Source organism: Saccopteryx leptura, chromosome 2, assembly GCF_036850995.1.
Source record: "Saccopteryx leptura isolate mSacLep1 chromosome 2, mSacLep1_pri_phased_curated, whole genome shotgun sequence".
NCBI classification, from domain to species: Eukaryota; Metazoa; Chordata; class Mammalia; order Chiroptera; family Emballonuridae; genus Saccopteryx; species Saccopteryx leptura.
The window spans coordinates 276170313-276187800 of NC_089504.1; the positions used below are offsets into that span (position 1 = coordinate 276170313).

The window sequence follows — 17488 nt, forward strand, 5'->3', positions numbered from 1 at the left end:
AGGAAGAAATCTCTCGCCCACTAACTGCACACCAACCAGGAGACCGGGTAAAATGGCCACGCCGCTTGTCTTTCTTTGTTTGGGTTTGGCGCGAGTGTTAGCTTGTATTGCCCGGGTTGCCACAGGATCAGATTTTCCTCGGCTTGGATCTCCGTGCCACAGCCTGGTTCAGCCGTTTGTGTCGCGGCCTGGATGTATTCACCCCCTTTGCCCGCCTCAGTTTCTATATTCACAGTTACCAGAGAAAGCCGCCCTGTTTAGGTTAGTGAGGAAGGCGGAGCATTTCTTACTCCCTATTTCCTTCGGGGTTTGGTTATATATTTAGCCAATTTTTCACTCAATCATACCTTTGGGTGTATTGCGAAGCATCTGGAGGCTCCAAGTATAGGTTTTTCTGTTTCTGGTTGAAGATCTTGTTGAGTTTTGGGGGAGATTTATCGGTATCGCTTCCTACCCCGCCATTACTCTGACGTCATCCGAACACAGAAAATTGATAGCTGAATTTGGAGTGTGGTCAGAGAGGAAGAGTGTGGTGATGGGCTGGGGACAGGTGTTGGCTGGACAAATACATATAAAAGAAAGTCTTGAGGATGAAGAAGTGAATTTGTGGGTTAAAATTTTGGCCCAAAAGACAAGGTAGTAGGATCTGGAATGCATAGAAGTCAAACCCACACTCTAAAAACCCTGACTGTGTCTGTATTCAAGAGTTTATTGAATCAAGGGAAAAAAAATCATATAAAGCAAGTGTTTTTTAAAGATAAAATTTATTTGAATAACTGAAGTACAAACTATTAAGTGACATTTTGTAAGTAAATAGAGCTTCTGAGAAAACTGCCAAGGAAACATCTAAAGCTTCAATGGTTCACAAAAAATTTATAATTAAAACTTCATTCCCATAACTTAAAAAAAATGTGTAAATTAGAATTACTGAGTGAATATGGAAAGGCAAAAAATAAACCAATAAACAATAGACTTTTCCAAAAAAAGAAAATAATAACCAAAGGCAATATATTGTGAGAAAAACTCAAACCAAGCGGAAATGAAAGTGAAATGTTTAACTGTATCTGATGATTCTACTACTGAAATAAAATCAGATCTCCCCTCACAAAGGTATGCCCATCAACACCGCAGAAAATGCTTCCTACTCTGCTTAAATAATTAAAACCACTATATAACTGACAGAATATGGCAACCACAAGTATGCTGATTACAAAAAAAATGAGTCTACATATAAGAATAGTTTATTTTATTGTCTTCCTTAAAAAGGTGACACTTTCAGAGACATAGCCTGGCTCCAGGCACATTCCAGGTAAGGCTTTGAAATGTCCTTGAAGGACATGTGGCAGTGAAACTGGGCTCCCATCTTTGTCATCAAGCAAACTTTCTTTGTTCTGCTTCAGAATAAATGCAAATAGGAAATTAGAGCTTATGCCATCATCTTACTGATGTTGAGCCCATACAACTAGACTTGCTGATATTCAAATGGCTTTTTTCCAACACAGTTTAGTTGGATTCCAAGCAAGAAAGCACACTGGAATAGATTGTTTCTGTTTAGGAGGCAGCATGAACGGCATAGGCACAAATCAAAGTTTAAATTATGTTAACATTCTCGGTCTATACCAATTATAAGTGCTATACCCAATAAGTCATCAAGTCTTTTAGAAGATTTTCTACGAGGAGATCCTTCTTCAGATAATATGATGGCAGATAGTATGAGCAAATAGCAATTAAATTTTATATTGATAAATGTGAATAAAAGTGAGGGAGAGACTGAAGCAATAGTCTCATTCTCATTCATTCAGATATTCATTTAACAAACATTTATGTAATAGCTTTACCATGGAACCCCACAGCTTTCAATTCAGAGATCACTCTGGCAATGCCTGACCTTGTCCTCTTCAACCCTTTTCTTTGACTCACCAGCAGCAGGTAAGCTTTTATTTTTCCACTGCCAGAGAAGGTTCTCTGTTTGTGACTTATGGTATGTATTCTTACAGTGATATGTATGTCTCTTTTTTATTTTACTATAAATGTTCCAAGAGGTCAAAGGTGGTACCTTTATTTCATAGATTTTATAAAAGAAAGCAGTTTTAAGTCATATTTAGACCTTTTCTCTTTGCTAGCCTCTTTCTTACCCTTAATGATCTTATTTGATCTTCATATTATGTATGCCCACACATGGACAAGGCCTAAATTTGTATCTCTTAAGCCTGGACATATTTTGTAAACCCAGCTGCCTTCTTAAGACTTCTACTTGGATGTCTATTTGATACTTCACCCTTAACATCTTCAAAGTGGAACTCCTCAATCCTGCTTTCACATTCTTAGGCATCTTAATTAATGACAATTCTACCCTTCCAATTTCTCAGGCCAAAATATGCTGACATTGTCATTGACTCCTCTCTTTCTCTCATATTCTAATACAAACTACCCTAAAAGTGTAAGCAGAACCTGACCTCTTCTCACCTGCTTGGTGGTATCTCCTCCTAGCTTCTCGCCTGGATTACTGTGATAGAGTCCTCACCTATTCTCCATCCTCTGACCTTGGCTTTCTATACCTTGGCTTTCTATACTCTGAACTTGAAACCACAGTTAAACCGAACATTTACTTTTCCACTTAACCCTTCCAATGGTTCCCATCTCAGAATAAACACGAAGTTCATTCAGTGACCTGGCATACTCTATCTATGTGATCACTCATCCTCACCCTCCTTCTCTTACCTCTCTGATTTCATCTCTACCACTTTCTCCCTCAGCCAGTCAGTACTAAGCTACATGGTCATAGCATGCACACACCTCTGGTCTTTGCTTTTGCTGATCTTTCTTTCTGGAATGTTCTTCTCCCACATGGCTGGCTCCTTACTTTACCATAGTCTTTGATCAAATGCTATTTTCTCAGTGAGGACTTCCTTTCCAACTATCCTATCCTCTCTATCCCCTTTTCCTGCTTTATTTCTTTTCACAATACTTATCATCTTCTTATTTATAGTTTTCTTAATCTTTTGCTATTTATTCAAATGTGTGTTGAATGAATAAATGAATTAAAAATAACAAAATATTAATTGGCAATATGTTTAATTAAGTTAACAATTTTATGCAAGATTATTTAAAAATTGTGCAATATAACCATATATATTTAGCATTGCGCTTATTGATAAAGAGAATTTGAAGGACTTGACATAGAATTTAATAAAAATACTTTAATTACATGAAACACCACTTTGTCTTCCGATTAGCTTGCTGGGTTGTATGGATCAATCATATATACTTCTCGTGTTTCTAAGTGAAGATCTTCTGTTTTGGGGCTTTTATTTGTATAATAATGGCTAAATGGAAGAAGGAAGAAAAAAGTAAAATTTTTATTCATGGTCATAATTTGTATAAAGATGTAACAGTTGTTTATTTCCATAATTCCCAACAAATACTAAGTAATTTTTATGAATGATTCCATTTTTGTTGTCCTAAGAAGACTATAAATAATCACTAAAATCTCCACTTTTAGGAAAGGCTCATAAAAACAAATAACTTGCAAGGCTGCTAAGCGTCCAATTCAAAAGTTGACACTGTGAAGCATTTCCTCAGATCCAAGACTCTTTGTGACTAATAACTATGACCCCCATTTTGAAAGAAAAAAAACCAAAGCCTTTTTTAAAGATATGATCATAAATTCACCTTTATGAAATATAATCTTCCAATCTAATTTAAAAGGGAATTTTTATATTTGAGGTTTAATTCAAAATCTTTACATGGTTATACAGCACTGAAAGCTTTCAACGGTTTTTAAGAGAGTATTTAATTTTCCCCATAGAAAGTGCATAATTTCACCATGCCTCTAAAACCACTTTGCTGAAATTAGCAAAGGTTAACTAAATGTGATTATTGTACCATGTGGAACTCTGAAGTAAAAAGTTACTGGGGAAGAAAGATTACTTCTAAGGTTACTTACAACATGTCTCCCACTACCATATTTAAGAGGTCAGCTTATAAGAAGAGCCATTAATAATATTATAAAATGGTAAATTAAATCAATATTTAGATTTTTATTAAAATATCTTAGATGCCTAGAAAAAAAGAGCATAGCTTTTTCTTCAAATGTTTAGATGGGTTTTATGAATATTAATTTTTGTAAGACATCCATTTTTAAGTGATCATTCATCTCACTTAAAGAAGTATTTAAGGCAGCTCTATATCAAATATCAAAAAGTAAACTGAATTTGGTTAGAAAATGGAAATAAAACAAGAGGGTGATGCTTAGGAATTTATTTTAACATGTATGTTTGGTTCATATCAATTCAGGCACTTAAATAATAGTATGATGTAATCATGTTGATACTCTTAATAATGATCAGACTGGAACATTATGAATTATTTGAGCTGGTAGACATTTCCAAAGGTTGCAGATTCTCCTACACGTGCCATGTCCTGATAGCCAACTTAGGAAGGAGCATGAAGGAAAGAGATAGAGACCACATTTTCTATTTATTTATATCTGTAATTACTTTTGGTTAAAATTATCTTCTAACTTCCTGCGAGGAAAGCCATGCAAATGACATCCCTATTTTTTGTCCTTGAGATCTTCTTCTCCCTTGAATTCTATGGAACTACTACTGCCTCTTAGCTTTCCTGCTGCCTTTTGACTGTTCCTTCCCCTGCCTTTCTGTCTTTCTGTGACCATTTTTCATCCCTAATTTTATCTTTTATGTTTTTTTGCCAAAGACTAAACTATAATTTAAATGTCACCTCCCTGAGTCCAGGCCCCTCTCCTGAGTCCCACATCACAGGTGCCACAAAGTGGCATAGTCAGAACTGAATTCATCCTCTTTCACCAGAAACCTGCCCCTCTCCTCTTTTAGTGAAACACAAGGACCACCCAGGGACCTTTACTCGCCTCTTTCTTTGTGCCCCTTTCTCCCTACACTCAACAGGACACTCAGCCCTGGAAATCCTATATTCTTAATAGTGAAGACATCTCTTGCCTCTGTTCCAGCCTCTTGACCCCTGCCACAGCTGTGTTGGCTGATGGCCCGATCCTGCTCCCTTGTAACAATGCAAATCTGAACATATACTTTGCTTGTTTAAGTTCCTATAGGATAAACCCCAAGTCCTTGTTATGGCCTGAAGGCCATATAACGGTCTAGCTCCTGACAATCTTTCTAGATGCCCCAAATGTATATTAAATGGAACATTAGTTCCAAGGAATGTTAAAAGCACTACATGAGATTAAAAGAATTGTACAGTCAAATTAGTTTGAGAAACTCTGGTTAAAAACAGTTTTTTTAAAAACAGGCTTCTTTTGTCTAGGATGTGAAATATTCTCATGGTGGATGTGAATCTCCATGAGAAAAATATAGTATGCAGTATTTTCTAATCTTATTTGGTAATAGAAAGCTACTTCTCCTGAAGTCATTTACAACACCAGGGTTCTATAGCACATCCTCTAGTAGACACTACAGTCTAAGGTACATCCCAACTGTAGACCCTTGCCAGATTCGCTGTGCTCAGGCCCTCTCAGGTTTAGAAGAAACTATTCAGGTTCATAGATGTCATCATTGTGGTTTCAATGTAGTCCTTTCATGTCTAATGCTTTGATTTGACACAACTGTGAACAATGTAATCAGATGGTACTGGTGGCATGCTATATAAAGGAACCAGGTGACTTGGTATTTTAAAAAATTTTGCTGGAGTTTGTGAGTGACATGTTTGGGGTGACATGAGAATCTTAGACTTCTTAAGACTTCACCTGAATATCTTCCCTAACAGTATTATGTATAGAGACATAAGAACTTATGTACACCGAATACTGCCAGCCTGACACATGATGGTGTCATTTTGTAATAATGTATCTGTTGCACAAGTCCAAATATTCTGTCATTTCCATGAGATTTCTGTGTCAGAGGGGACTTTTATGCCATTGCCTCCACCTTAACTTATGTCACCTTTACCTCCAAACATATTCAAACACACTATTTTCCAGTCACATCAAATTGCTTATGTAGTTCTCACAATATAAGGTAGAATGACAAGCCTCTGGGTCAAACTGTTCCTTTTTCCCAGAATAACTTTCCCCTCCTACGTACATTCTTTTAAATGTCATCTAAAATATCTTCTTCAATGTCGAACTATTTCTGATTAAAATTTCAAGTACTGACCATTTGTTTTGTGTCCTCACCAAATACCACGTGAAACACTGTGGCAACATTATAGATTCAAATGTACAAAAAATTAATAACTTAAAAATAAAATGGAAAAGTTTGTCTATTTTCTGGATAATAACACGTAATATAGTAAAACATAGAATCCTAACAATGTACTTAAGTAGTCATGAATACAACAAATGAGCGAAAGATTATTTAAACAGAAGAAAGGCCTAGTATGTTTCTGAATGGGAAGACATTTCAGAAGAGACACCAATTTTTCACCCCCATTAAAAACTTCTGACAAATTAATCTATAGACCTAAATGCAATCACAGTACATCGGTTTTCAGAAAATAACAAATGATCTAAAAATCACCTGAAAGAACAAACAGAAGTGAATAGAAGGAAAAGGCCCTGGCTGGTTGGCTCAGCGGTAGAGCGTTGGGGGACCCGGGTTCGATTCCCGGCCAGGGCACATAGGAGAAGCGCCCATTTGCTTCTCCACCCCCCCTCCTTCCTCTCTGTCTCTCTCTTCCCCTCCCGCAGCCAAGGCTCCATTGGAGCAAAGATGGCCCGGGCGCTGGGGATGGCTCCTTGGCCTCTGCCCCAGGCGCTAGAGTGGCTCTGGTAGCGGCAGAGCGACGCCCCGGAGGGGCAGAGCATCGCCCCCTGGTGGGCAGAGCATCGCCCCTGGTGGGCGTGCCGGGTGGATCCCGGTTGGGCGCATGCGGGAGTGTCTGTCTGACTGTCTCTCCCCTTTCCAGCTTCAGAAAAATACAAAAAAAAAAAAATTCTCCCCCAAAATTATAGGGATTCCTTCTTAATCAAACAGTATAATAGTAGAAAGACATAGTTATTAAACACAAAGTGTTTTTGATAGAATTGATAGGTCAATAAAGCAGAAAAAGATGTCCAGAAACACAAAATATCCACATATATTAATAATTTGATATTTGATTAAATTAGGAAAAATTTCAATAAGTCATTTGGCAATTTTATTAAGGATGTTAAACTTCCTACCTTTATCCCTAGTAATTCTAGCAATCTATGTTCTGGAAATAAGCACTTGTACATGTGAAGAGGTTTATTAAAAGGCATTCCTTATATACTTATTTATTATCAAGAGAAATGTGGAAGCAGCCTAAAATTTCCACAATACAGAAATAAATATAATAGAACAATATACTATTATGTAATTAAAAAGAAAGCATGATTTAAGGACACAAAAATATGTATATATGCCAAATGAAAAATAATAAGGCAGGAGACAATAATGCCAAATTTTCAGTTTAAAAAATGAAAAGAAAAAAAGAATATAAGAATAAGTTTAGACAGGACTATACCAAAATATCTGCAGATGTTACTAAACTAGGATTTTTTTCTTTCTCTTTTCTAGAATTTTTATAATATGTCATCTGAATATACATCATTTAAATAAGTGCTCAATATCTTTTTAAGACCTTACAGGTAGGGCTTCCTGTATATGGCCTAAAATACCATATTCCAGCTCTCACATTTTCATATTCCTTTCATGTGACTGTGCTTCTTTGTTTAGTTTCTGGCAAGAAGCTGAAACCGTTAGTGAATTTTGGTCACGCATATGCGCATTGACTTACCGTTCTCTGTGTTTTAATAGCAGGAGTAAGGTGACACCAATCAAAAAGATAAGAACTAAGACACCTACAGAAAGACCTAGAAAACAAAAGAGCAAGTTTCACAGGCCAGAAAACGTGACCTACATCGTTTTGAAGTGATTGTGGGGCCTATTCCTCGTGGGGGAGAATATGGTAGGTTACTGTCATACTTATCCTTTCTGAGCCATATAAATATAGAATTCCTAAATAATTATACCTGAGCCTCAGGTTTTTCTGGCTCAACCGAGTTCACACCAAGCATTTGACTACCAGGTTAAGTTCTGTTTGACTTTTCTATTCTTTCTAGTTTTATTAGTAATATCTTAGTCATTGGGGTAGAATTAGGAGCACATCAGGGTCCCATGACTTTGTATAACAATATTTAACTTTCATTTGTGAAATATGTTTTTCTACTGTAGAATAAGCCAGCCTATTCTGATACTGCCAAATCACGTCAAAGACCAAGAGTTAATGTAAACTAAACTTTCAGTGTAGAATCTGCAAATAGCTGGCATTCAAATTATGTATTCAACTCTATCTAAAAGTGACAGTTTGTAATGTAAAGGGCACATAAAAAGTTCCTTAAAACACCAAAAATGATAATTTCTTATGAGTGAAAGAGAAAAAGATTAGTAACACTCAGGCAGGATATAAAACATCCAATTTTATATAAATGTTTATAAAATATTATTAAAATATTTTTAAGTATTTAAAAAGAACTTACCACCAAAAAGAGGAGCAAGTGAGCCTAAGGAGAATCCAAAATCATAAACATATTAGTCTAGTTGCATAATTCAGTATAGTTCAAAGTCCCATGGCAGTGACCTGGGAGCTAGCACTGTCTCTAAGTTAACACTTCTGTCTCTCCAAGTCTACTTAAAAAGATGGATTGGAACCTAATTCTATCTACCCTTACTTAATTATGTATATAACAACTCATTGGGCTTAAATTTTTTTTCACTTTAATGTAGTAAGTTCGGGTAGTTCACCAACTAAAAAACTAATATAATCAGTATGATCAGAAATTTCTCAGGTTCGAATGCAAATAACTGTTACAATGGGTTGTTTAAGATATTTTTTGAGGTCCCCGTCAAACTGGTAAGCATTTATAAATTAAGATTCAGCAATAAGGGAAGGCTTAGCAGCAACTCCTTACAAAATGTAAGGTGGTTAGTTTTGTACCTTTTAAGCTAGTGTTCCTCTACTTTCTTTCTTTACTTCCCTCATCCTTGGGAAGAGTTGATTTTTCTAGAATAGACAATCACTTCAAATATATCTATTACTATACCACTGGTTATATGCTATGTCAATTTAAAACCCAGGAATCCTTAACCCTGAGCGATACCCATCACTCTCTTCTCTCCAGTGAGACAAGAACCAGCAAAGCCCCTTACACTTACCTTGTGATTTGCAAACAGCCAGGGGAGGGTTCCACTGGTGATCCTCCTGGCACTGGCTCTGGGGACTGCCTTCCAGGGTATATCCGTCTTCACACTCCAAATTAACAACTGCTCCATACTGATAATTTTTCCCAGACTCCAGCCCCTTCTGGATTCCATTCAGATACTCTGGGGAGCTGCAGTTTATCTCTGAAATCATAGGAATCGAATTCACCAATGAAGTAGATACTGCTTTTAATGAAAAGGTTTATGAAACCAAATTAGTTCATTCTCAGTAAAAGTAGCCTCATTGAAATACCAAAATAAAAACCTAGGAAGAGTCAATGTCCATATCAATAACCTCCAGGTAATTTAAGACAGATTATTTTCTTTCTTTGTGCTTTAGTTTCTAAATGGATAGATTGTTAATTTTAATGGCATGCTAGAGAAATTGTGAGGCCTAAATGGGTAAGAAATGTGAATTATTGTTTCATCAGCATCGACTTTTACTCTCCAGTTCTTCATATACTACCATGCTTCCTCCTTTCTTCTTTCTTTTCTTCAGTTAGGAGTCAATACAGTGTGATTCTGGTTTTAAATACTGACTTTGCAACTTTCAAATGTGTGGCCTGGGAAAATTTACAAATCTCTTCATCCTACTGAGACTTCCTCATAATATAGAAATAATAATGGCACCAACTTCTTATGGTTCTTATAAAGAGTGAATGAATAATGCTGTGATGAACATGGGGGTGCATGTGTCTTTGTCCTTATGTACCACTGTTTTTGACTTTTTTGGGGGGGGTGAGGGAGAAAGAGACAAATATACAAAATATACAGAGATGGAAATGATTTGACTTTGGGTGATAGGTATACAGCATAGTTAGCAGTTCAAATGCTATAGAAATGTTTGCCTGAAACCTATGTACTCTTATTGATCAATGTCACCCCATTAAATTTAATTTTCTAAATAAAAATTTTTAAAGAAGACAATGCAAGCATAATGCTATGCACTGTATCAGATATACAGCAGAAAGTTCTCAACAAATATTACATATTAACTCACTTCTCATATTCCATATGGCTATTAAAAATGACACTGAAACTTTTATAAAAATATATCCATAATCAGAAGAAATACACTGAAAAAAAACAATGTGCTTTTTCATTAGTATTTTGTGATACACATACTTATTATAACTGTAATCACAGCATAATTTCAATTTACACTTTGGTTGTTTAATTTATGTAAGCATTTCAATTTTCTATATTTTAATATCTACATAAATGATCACTCATCAAATAGACTACACCTTAAGTCACTTTTCTTATTTTTGGTATTTAGATTGATTAATCTATTAATGAAGACATTTATTTGGCAATTTTAAGTTTGAAAGTAACTAAATGAACATATCTGTTTTGGGCAAATTTGATTTAAAATAAAAAAAAATAGATAACGCACCTTTACAGTATGGTTCAGGTTGGCTCCAGGTTCCCTCATGTGTGCAATGAAGGAGTGCATCTCCCACCAGCAGGTAGCCTTGGTCACAGCTGTACAGGATTGACGTTCCAGGAGAAAATCGAGCTATATCACCACCAGTGTGATTCCCATTGGGGATCTTCAATGGAGTTCGACATCCTACAAAAGCTTAATACCGATAAAAAATGACCTTTAATTTACCACCGAGGAACACATAGCCAACACAATCTGCATGGGATAGCCATACAGAAGGGAGGCAGCCAACAAGCCAACAAATTAGAACTGGTAACATCCATATCACCTAAACCAAGCAGCACTGGACAGAGATTTGCACTGCCCACATATGTTGTGTATGATTTGAAGAAAAATGTCAAAAGTAAGATAATGAAACATCAGTGGTTGCAACCCATGATTATAATCTCTTAGCCCAAAGTATTCTTCCTTTTTTTTTTTTGTATTTCTCCGAAGCCAGAAATGGGGAGGCTGTCAGACAGACTCCCGCATGTGCCAGACCGGGATCTACCCGGCACGCCCACCAGGTGGCGATGCTCTGCCCATCCGGGGCATCTCTCTGTTGCCACCAGAACAATTCTAGCATCTGATGCAGAGGCCACAGAGCCATCCTCAGCGCCCGGGCCAACTTTGCTCCAATGGAGCCTTGGCTGCGGGAGGGGAAGAGAGAGAGAGAGAGAGGAAGGAGAGAGGGAGGGGTGGAGAAGCAGATGGGCACTTCTCCTGTGTGCCTTGGCCGGGAATCAAACCTGGGACTCCTGCATGCCAGGCCGACACTCTACCACTGAGCCAACTGGCCAGGGCCTTCCTTTTCCCTTTAAATAGTAGAAAGGCTATAGTCTAAGGGTCACACACTTAAATGTTTGCAGTAGCAAGGAAGTGGATCCACCACATATAGCAAAAGAGAGAAACCTGCCCTTCTGAAAATGACAGCCAAAGCCCAATTCAAGCAACTGCTGCCATGCAGGAACTCAAAGAGAGCCCTCACAGAAGCACAGGTTCAATAGTTATTTTGGGCTGTGGACATGGGTTTCACTTAAAATGAGACTACTGTATTGGCCAAAAAGAACAGTTCTGGCTTGAATTAAGTTCTTGGGACAGTAATTGCCAGCCTCTGTTGTAGAGATCCACCCAGTCACTAACATGAATGAAACTGACAAATGATTAACATTAAAAGAAAGACAATTCAATGGGTCTGAAGGCCAGGTTCACCCCTCAGAACACCCACAGTCTCTTTCTGGCTGGTATTACATATCAGGTTATCAAGTGATATAACTGGCAACATTTGCTCCCAAGTAAGGTAGGTGCATTTTTATTATTCTAATTTAATGAAAATAATAATATTTGTAGACATCATCAATTTAGAAGTTAACCATTAGCCTTTCATGTACTTTTGCTCAACCATATAGAAAGGAAAGGGCGGGAAAAGAATCCTGTGAGAAGATAAAGCAGGTATCATGTAAAACAATATATCAATAGTTGCCTGGGCTTAGGCCGATGGCAAGTGCATATTCAGAAAGACTTTTCTTTATTCTAAGCAAAATATTTTAGTTGATTTCTGAAAATAACTTACCCTTTTTGATACAAGTTGGTACACCCGGCACCCATTTGTTATTAGTATGACACTTAATCAAGTCACTGCCATTCATTATGAAGCCAGGGTTGCAGGCAACATGTACAACATCATTGTGGGAATACGATGAACGAGTTTTATTTAGCTTGTATCCATGTCTGACTTCTGGGTTAGGGCAGTGGGTCACAGGAAGAGGTTTTAAGCACTGTGGGGGAGGTCCACTCCATGATCCATGTCCTTTGGAGTCACTTATGCATCGTATATTTTTCTCTCCCCGAAGAGTGAATCCTTGGTCACATTCATAAGAGATTTCAGTTCCATATAGAAACTGTTCTGCCATCACACCCGTGTGCCTGCCATTGTTTATCATTGGTAGAGGTTGGCAGTAAATAGCTGTAGAAGAGATTCAGGAAATTCTACTTCAGCTTTTATAACAACATGGACAATCCTCATTCAGATACAAATAAAACTATGCCATAACAGTAAAATTATTTAAATTTACAAACTGTCTTATGTTTTCTTTAAAACAGTTATACTAATATTTCTGATTGTTTGAGTAATACATAATCATTCAAAATGTAAAAATACAGTAAATAAGAAAGGAATACAACTATATGCCATAAACTAAAAATATAAACTATATATACAGTATATATTAATCTTTAGCCTTAGCAGATATATGGGAAATATTCAGTTCTTATTTGACAACTTTGATTCCCAAATGACAGTGCTGACAAACAGTGAAAGATATTTCTAATCTTAGGTACACTGAGCTAGTACAAATAGACTATTGAGGTAGTTTTAGATTTGTTCCTAAGTGGCCTTCCTCCTCTAAACCCCTACAACCTAACTGATAACTTTAATTTCTATCCTACCTTTACAGAGTGGAATCTTTTGGAACCAAACCCCATTCTCAGAAGCTTCACACTCGCGGTAAGTGTGCCCACTCAGCTCATACCTAGAAAGAGATTATAATACATTTCTTCTAACTAATATCATACCTCTGAAAACTAGCCTCCTCACGCCACAAATTCAGGGGAACACTTAAGTAAGTACTTCAGTAGAGAGGAATTAAAACCCTTGACCTCCACATATAACAGCTACTTTAGATTCACAGTTGATCACACCGAAACTATTTCCATGTCAAGAAAGAACTAAAATATCAGAGATGCTCCTTCAACTTTGGAATCTCATATTCTTGGTGAGTGTGGCAATGAAGAACCTCTAAAGAAAGTCAGCAAGACAAGCTAGGGTAGAATTAATGCACAGAACAAAGTGGAGCCCCCCTCTAAATGGATCATCTCATACTCACCCATCCTGACACGATGTATTAAATGCAATCGAATGTGCATCATCTGGAAGCTCTTGAACATTTTCTCTCACAGGCTGACATGGTACTTCTAGAGGAGTGAAGTTGGAATTACTTATACACGCCTGATATCAAAGAGGAAGGTAACTCTGGAACTGAAAGTACCTTCACACCGAGGGGCAGAAGGACTCCAATTTCCTGAAGGCATACAGTGAATGGATTTGTTTCCCACAAGCAAGTAGCCAGGATCACAGGTGTAGTCTACAGTCATCCCAGAGACAAAGAGGACCCTATTTCCACCTGTGTGCCGACCGTGGTGGAGCCCAGAGGGTGGCTGACAGCCTGAAGAGAAAACTCCCCACATAACTACCAACAAAAGAGGAATTAATACTCAAGAACATTAAGTGTACAAAATTTGACAACAGACAATCTTAAACATTTAAGCCAATGGTCATAAAGCTCTAATTCTAGACATCTAGCTTTCATTATCTAAAGAGTATATTCTGGATACAAGAGGCATTTACATAAAGAACATAAGCAACACACAAAATAGTCTGTTACAGATGGAAGAAATGGGCTAATAATCTGTGCCCACTGACATTTTCCTTGACTCTAGTTTAGGGTGGTAATAAAGATAAGAATAATAAAGTAAATACCGTATTTTTTTCCCATTGGGTTTTTACCTTTTTCACAAACTGGTATTTCAGGATCCCAGATGTTATTGTCTTTGCAACGAATCTGACTGCTGCCTCGCAAAGTAAATCCATCATCACACTTGAATGTCACACTGTCATTGTAGAAATATGGGGCTTCCTTGCTTAATATCTTGTATCCATTTTCAACATGCACATGTGAGCACTGAACAGCAGGGAGGGAAAGTTTGCAGAGAGGAGCAGGGCCGCTCCAGATGCCTCTCTCTTGATTGTTGTCTGTACAACGGATGGTGTGCTCCCCAATGAGGTTGAATTGTACTCCTTTCTCTGGCCCAGGGTTACATGTATAAGTGACTGTGGTTCCATATGGAACATCTTCTGAGGAACTCCCTGTGTGTGTCCCATTGTAGATAACAGGGGGCGGTGGGCAGGTGATTTCTGGAGAGGTGAGAAGTAATTACATAATTCTACTTCACTGTTAAACACCAAAGAAGAGACGTGAAGCTGGTTATGAACCTGTTGTTATCACATTTCCTGGAGGATATGGGTGAGTTTCGATGATATAAGATATACCAAAGCTCATTATGTGTTTAAACAGGTTTCACAGGAAAGATTTTTGTAATGCAAATTCTTTATTAAAAGTGAACATTTATTTAAACTGTGACAACAACAAAAAGAAAGAGGGGAGAGGATGGAGATTAACAGTAGCAAAGGACGATGGAGTGCAAAAGTACTCACAAAATAGTGCACTACAATGAACAGGGTAGGAACTCTTTTCATTACTTAAAGGTAACCACCATTGAAAAAACCACCACAGAAGCACATGAGATAAAAAAGATAGCAACAGAGTAGCAGAATGGATTAAAAAAGAAAAATCCAACAATATGCTGCCTACAGGAAACTCATCTAAGTAACAAGGATAAAAACAAATTCAAAGTGAAAGGCTGGAAAACAATACTCCAAGCAAATAACATCCAAAAACAAGCAGGCATAGCAATACTCATATTTGATAATGCTGACTACAAGACAGCAAAAGTACTCAGAGACAAAAATGGCCATTTCATAATGGCTAAGGGGACACTGAATCAAGAAGACATAACAATTCTTAATATATATGCACCAAACCAAGGAGCACCAAAATATATAAGACAGCTACTTATTGACCTTAAAACAAAAACTGACAAAAATACAATCATACTTGGAGACCTCAATACACCGCTGACGGCTCTAGATCAGTCATCCAAACAGAGAATCAACAAAGATATAGTGGTCTTAAACAAAACACTAGAGCACCTGGATATGATAGACATCTACATTTCATCCCAAAGTGACTGAGTATACATTTTTCTCCAGTGTACATGGATCATTCTCAAGAATTGACCATATGTTGGGCCACAAAAACAACATCAGCAAATTCAGAAAAATTGAAGTTGTACCAAGCATATTTTCTGATCATAAAGCCTTGAAACTAGCATTCAACTGCAAAAAAGAGGAAAAAATCCCACAAAAATGTGGAAATTAAACAACATACTTTTAAAAAATGAATGGGTCAAAGAAGAAATAAGTGCAGAGATCAAAAGATATATACAGACTAATGAAAATGACAATACGACATATCAGAATCTATGGGATGCAGCAAAACCCGTGATTAGAGGGAAGTTCATATCACTTCAGGCATATATGAACAAACAAGAGAGAGCCCAAGTGAACCACTTAACTTCACACCTTAAGGAACTAGAAAAAGAAGAACAAAGACAACCCAAAACCAGCCGAAGAAAGGAGATAATAAAAATCAGAGCAGAAATAAATGAAATAGAGAACAGAAAAACTATAGAAAAAATTAATAGAACAAGGAGCTGGTTCTTTGAAAAGATCAATAAAATTGACAAAACCTTGGCAAAACTTACCAAGGAAATAAGAGAAAGAAATCGTATAAACAAAATCCAAAATGAAAGAGGAGAAATCACCACAGACACCGTAGATATACAAAGAATTATTGTAGAATACTATGAAAAACTTTATGCCACTAAATTCAACACCTAGAAGAAATGGATAAATTCCTAGAACAATACAAACTTTCTAGACTGAGTCAAGAAGAAGCAGAAAGCCTAAACAGGCCTATTAGTAGAGAAGAAATAGAAAAAACCATTAAAAACCTCTCCAAAAATAAAAGTCCAGGCCCTGACGGCTATACCAGCGAATTTTATCAAACATTCAAAGAAGACTTGGTTCCTATTCTACTGAAAGTCTTCCAAAAAATTGAAGAAGAAGCAATACTTCCAAACACATTTTATGAGGCCAACATAACCCTCATACCAAAACCAGGCAAGGATGGCACAAAAAAAGAAAACTACAGACCAATATCTCTAATGAATACAGATGCTAAAATACTAAACAAAATACTAGCAAATCGAATACAACAACATATTAAAAAGATAATACATCATGATCAAGTGGGATTCATCCCAGAATCTCAAGGATGGTTCAACATACGTAAAACAGTTAATGTAATACACCATATCAACAAAACAAAGAACAAAAACCACATGATCTTATCAATAGACGCAGAAAAGGCTTTCGATAAAATACAACACAATTTTATGTTTAAGACTCTCAACAAAATGGGTATAGAAGGAAAATATCTCAACATGATAAAGGCCATATATGATAAACCATCAGCTAACATCATATTAAATGGCACTAAACTGAAGGCTTTCCCCCTTAAATCAGGAACAAGACAGGGTTGTCCACTCTCTCCACTCTTACTTAATGTGGTACTAGAGGTTCTAGGCAGAGCAATCAGACAAGACAAAGAAATAAAAGGCTTCCATATCAGAAAAGAAGAAGTAAAGGTATCACTTTTTGCAGATGATATGATCCTATACATCGAAAACCCCAAAATATCCACAAAAAGACTACTAGAAACAATAAGCCAATACAGTAAGGTCGCAGGATACAAAATTAACATACAGAAGTCAATAGCCTTTCTATATGCCAACAATGAAACATTTGAGAACGAACTCAAAAGAATAATCCCCTTCACGATTGCAACAAAAAAAATAAAATACTTAGGAATAAACATAACAAAGAATGTAAAGGACTTATATAATGAAAACTATAAACCATTGTTAAGGGAAATCAAAAAAGATATAATGAGATGGAAGAATATACCTTGTTCTTGGTTAGGAAGAATAAATATAATCAAGATGGCCATATTACCCAAAGCAATATACAAATTTAATGCAATTCCCATCAAAATTCCAATGACATTTTTTTAAAGAAATGGAGCAAAAAATCATCAGATTTATATGG

General features: G+C 36.7%; 1 protein-coding gene across 11 annotated transcripts in view; it reads right to left on the bottom strand.

The window, feature by feature from the left end:
- Positions 1-1117: 1117 nt before the first annotated feature.
- Positions 1118-17488, bottom strand: part of CR2 (complement C3d receptor 2) — a 36732-nt gene continuing 20361 nt past the window's right edge. For 4 of the 11 annotated variants that reach the window (XM_066361855.1, XM_066361850.1, XM_066361846.1 and 1 more), the window contains 10 exons: positions 14207-14614; positions 13689-13877; positions 13527-13614; positions 13090-13172; positions 12215-12607; positions 10612-10797; positions 9171-9359; positions 8495-8518; positions 7753-7828; positions 1118-3326 (listed from right to left, as the gene is read on the bottom strand). In XM_066361855.1, coding sequence (XP_066217952.1) covers positions 3233-3326; positions 7753-7828; positions 8495-8518; positions 9171-9359; positions 10612-10797; positions 12215-12607; positions 13090-13172; positions 13527-13614; positions 13689-13877; positions 14207-14614 — 1730 coding nt within the window. In that variant the 3' untranslated portion in view covers positions 1118-3232. The remainder of the gene's footprint in view (positions 3327-7752; positions 7829-8494; positions 8519-9170; positions 9360-10611; positions 10798-12214; positions 12608-13089; positions 13173-13526; positions 13615-13688; positions 13878-14206; positions 14615-17488) is intronic. The other 7 variants (XM_066361856.1, XM_066361848.1, XM_066361857.1 and 4 more) reach the window with 5 other exon arrangements.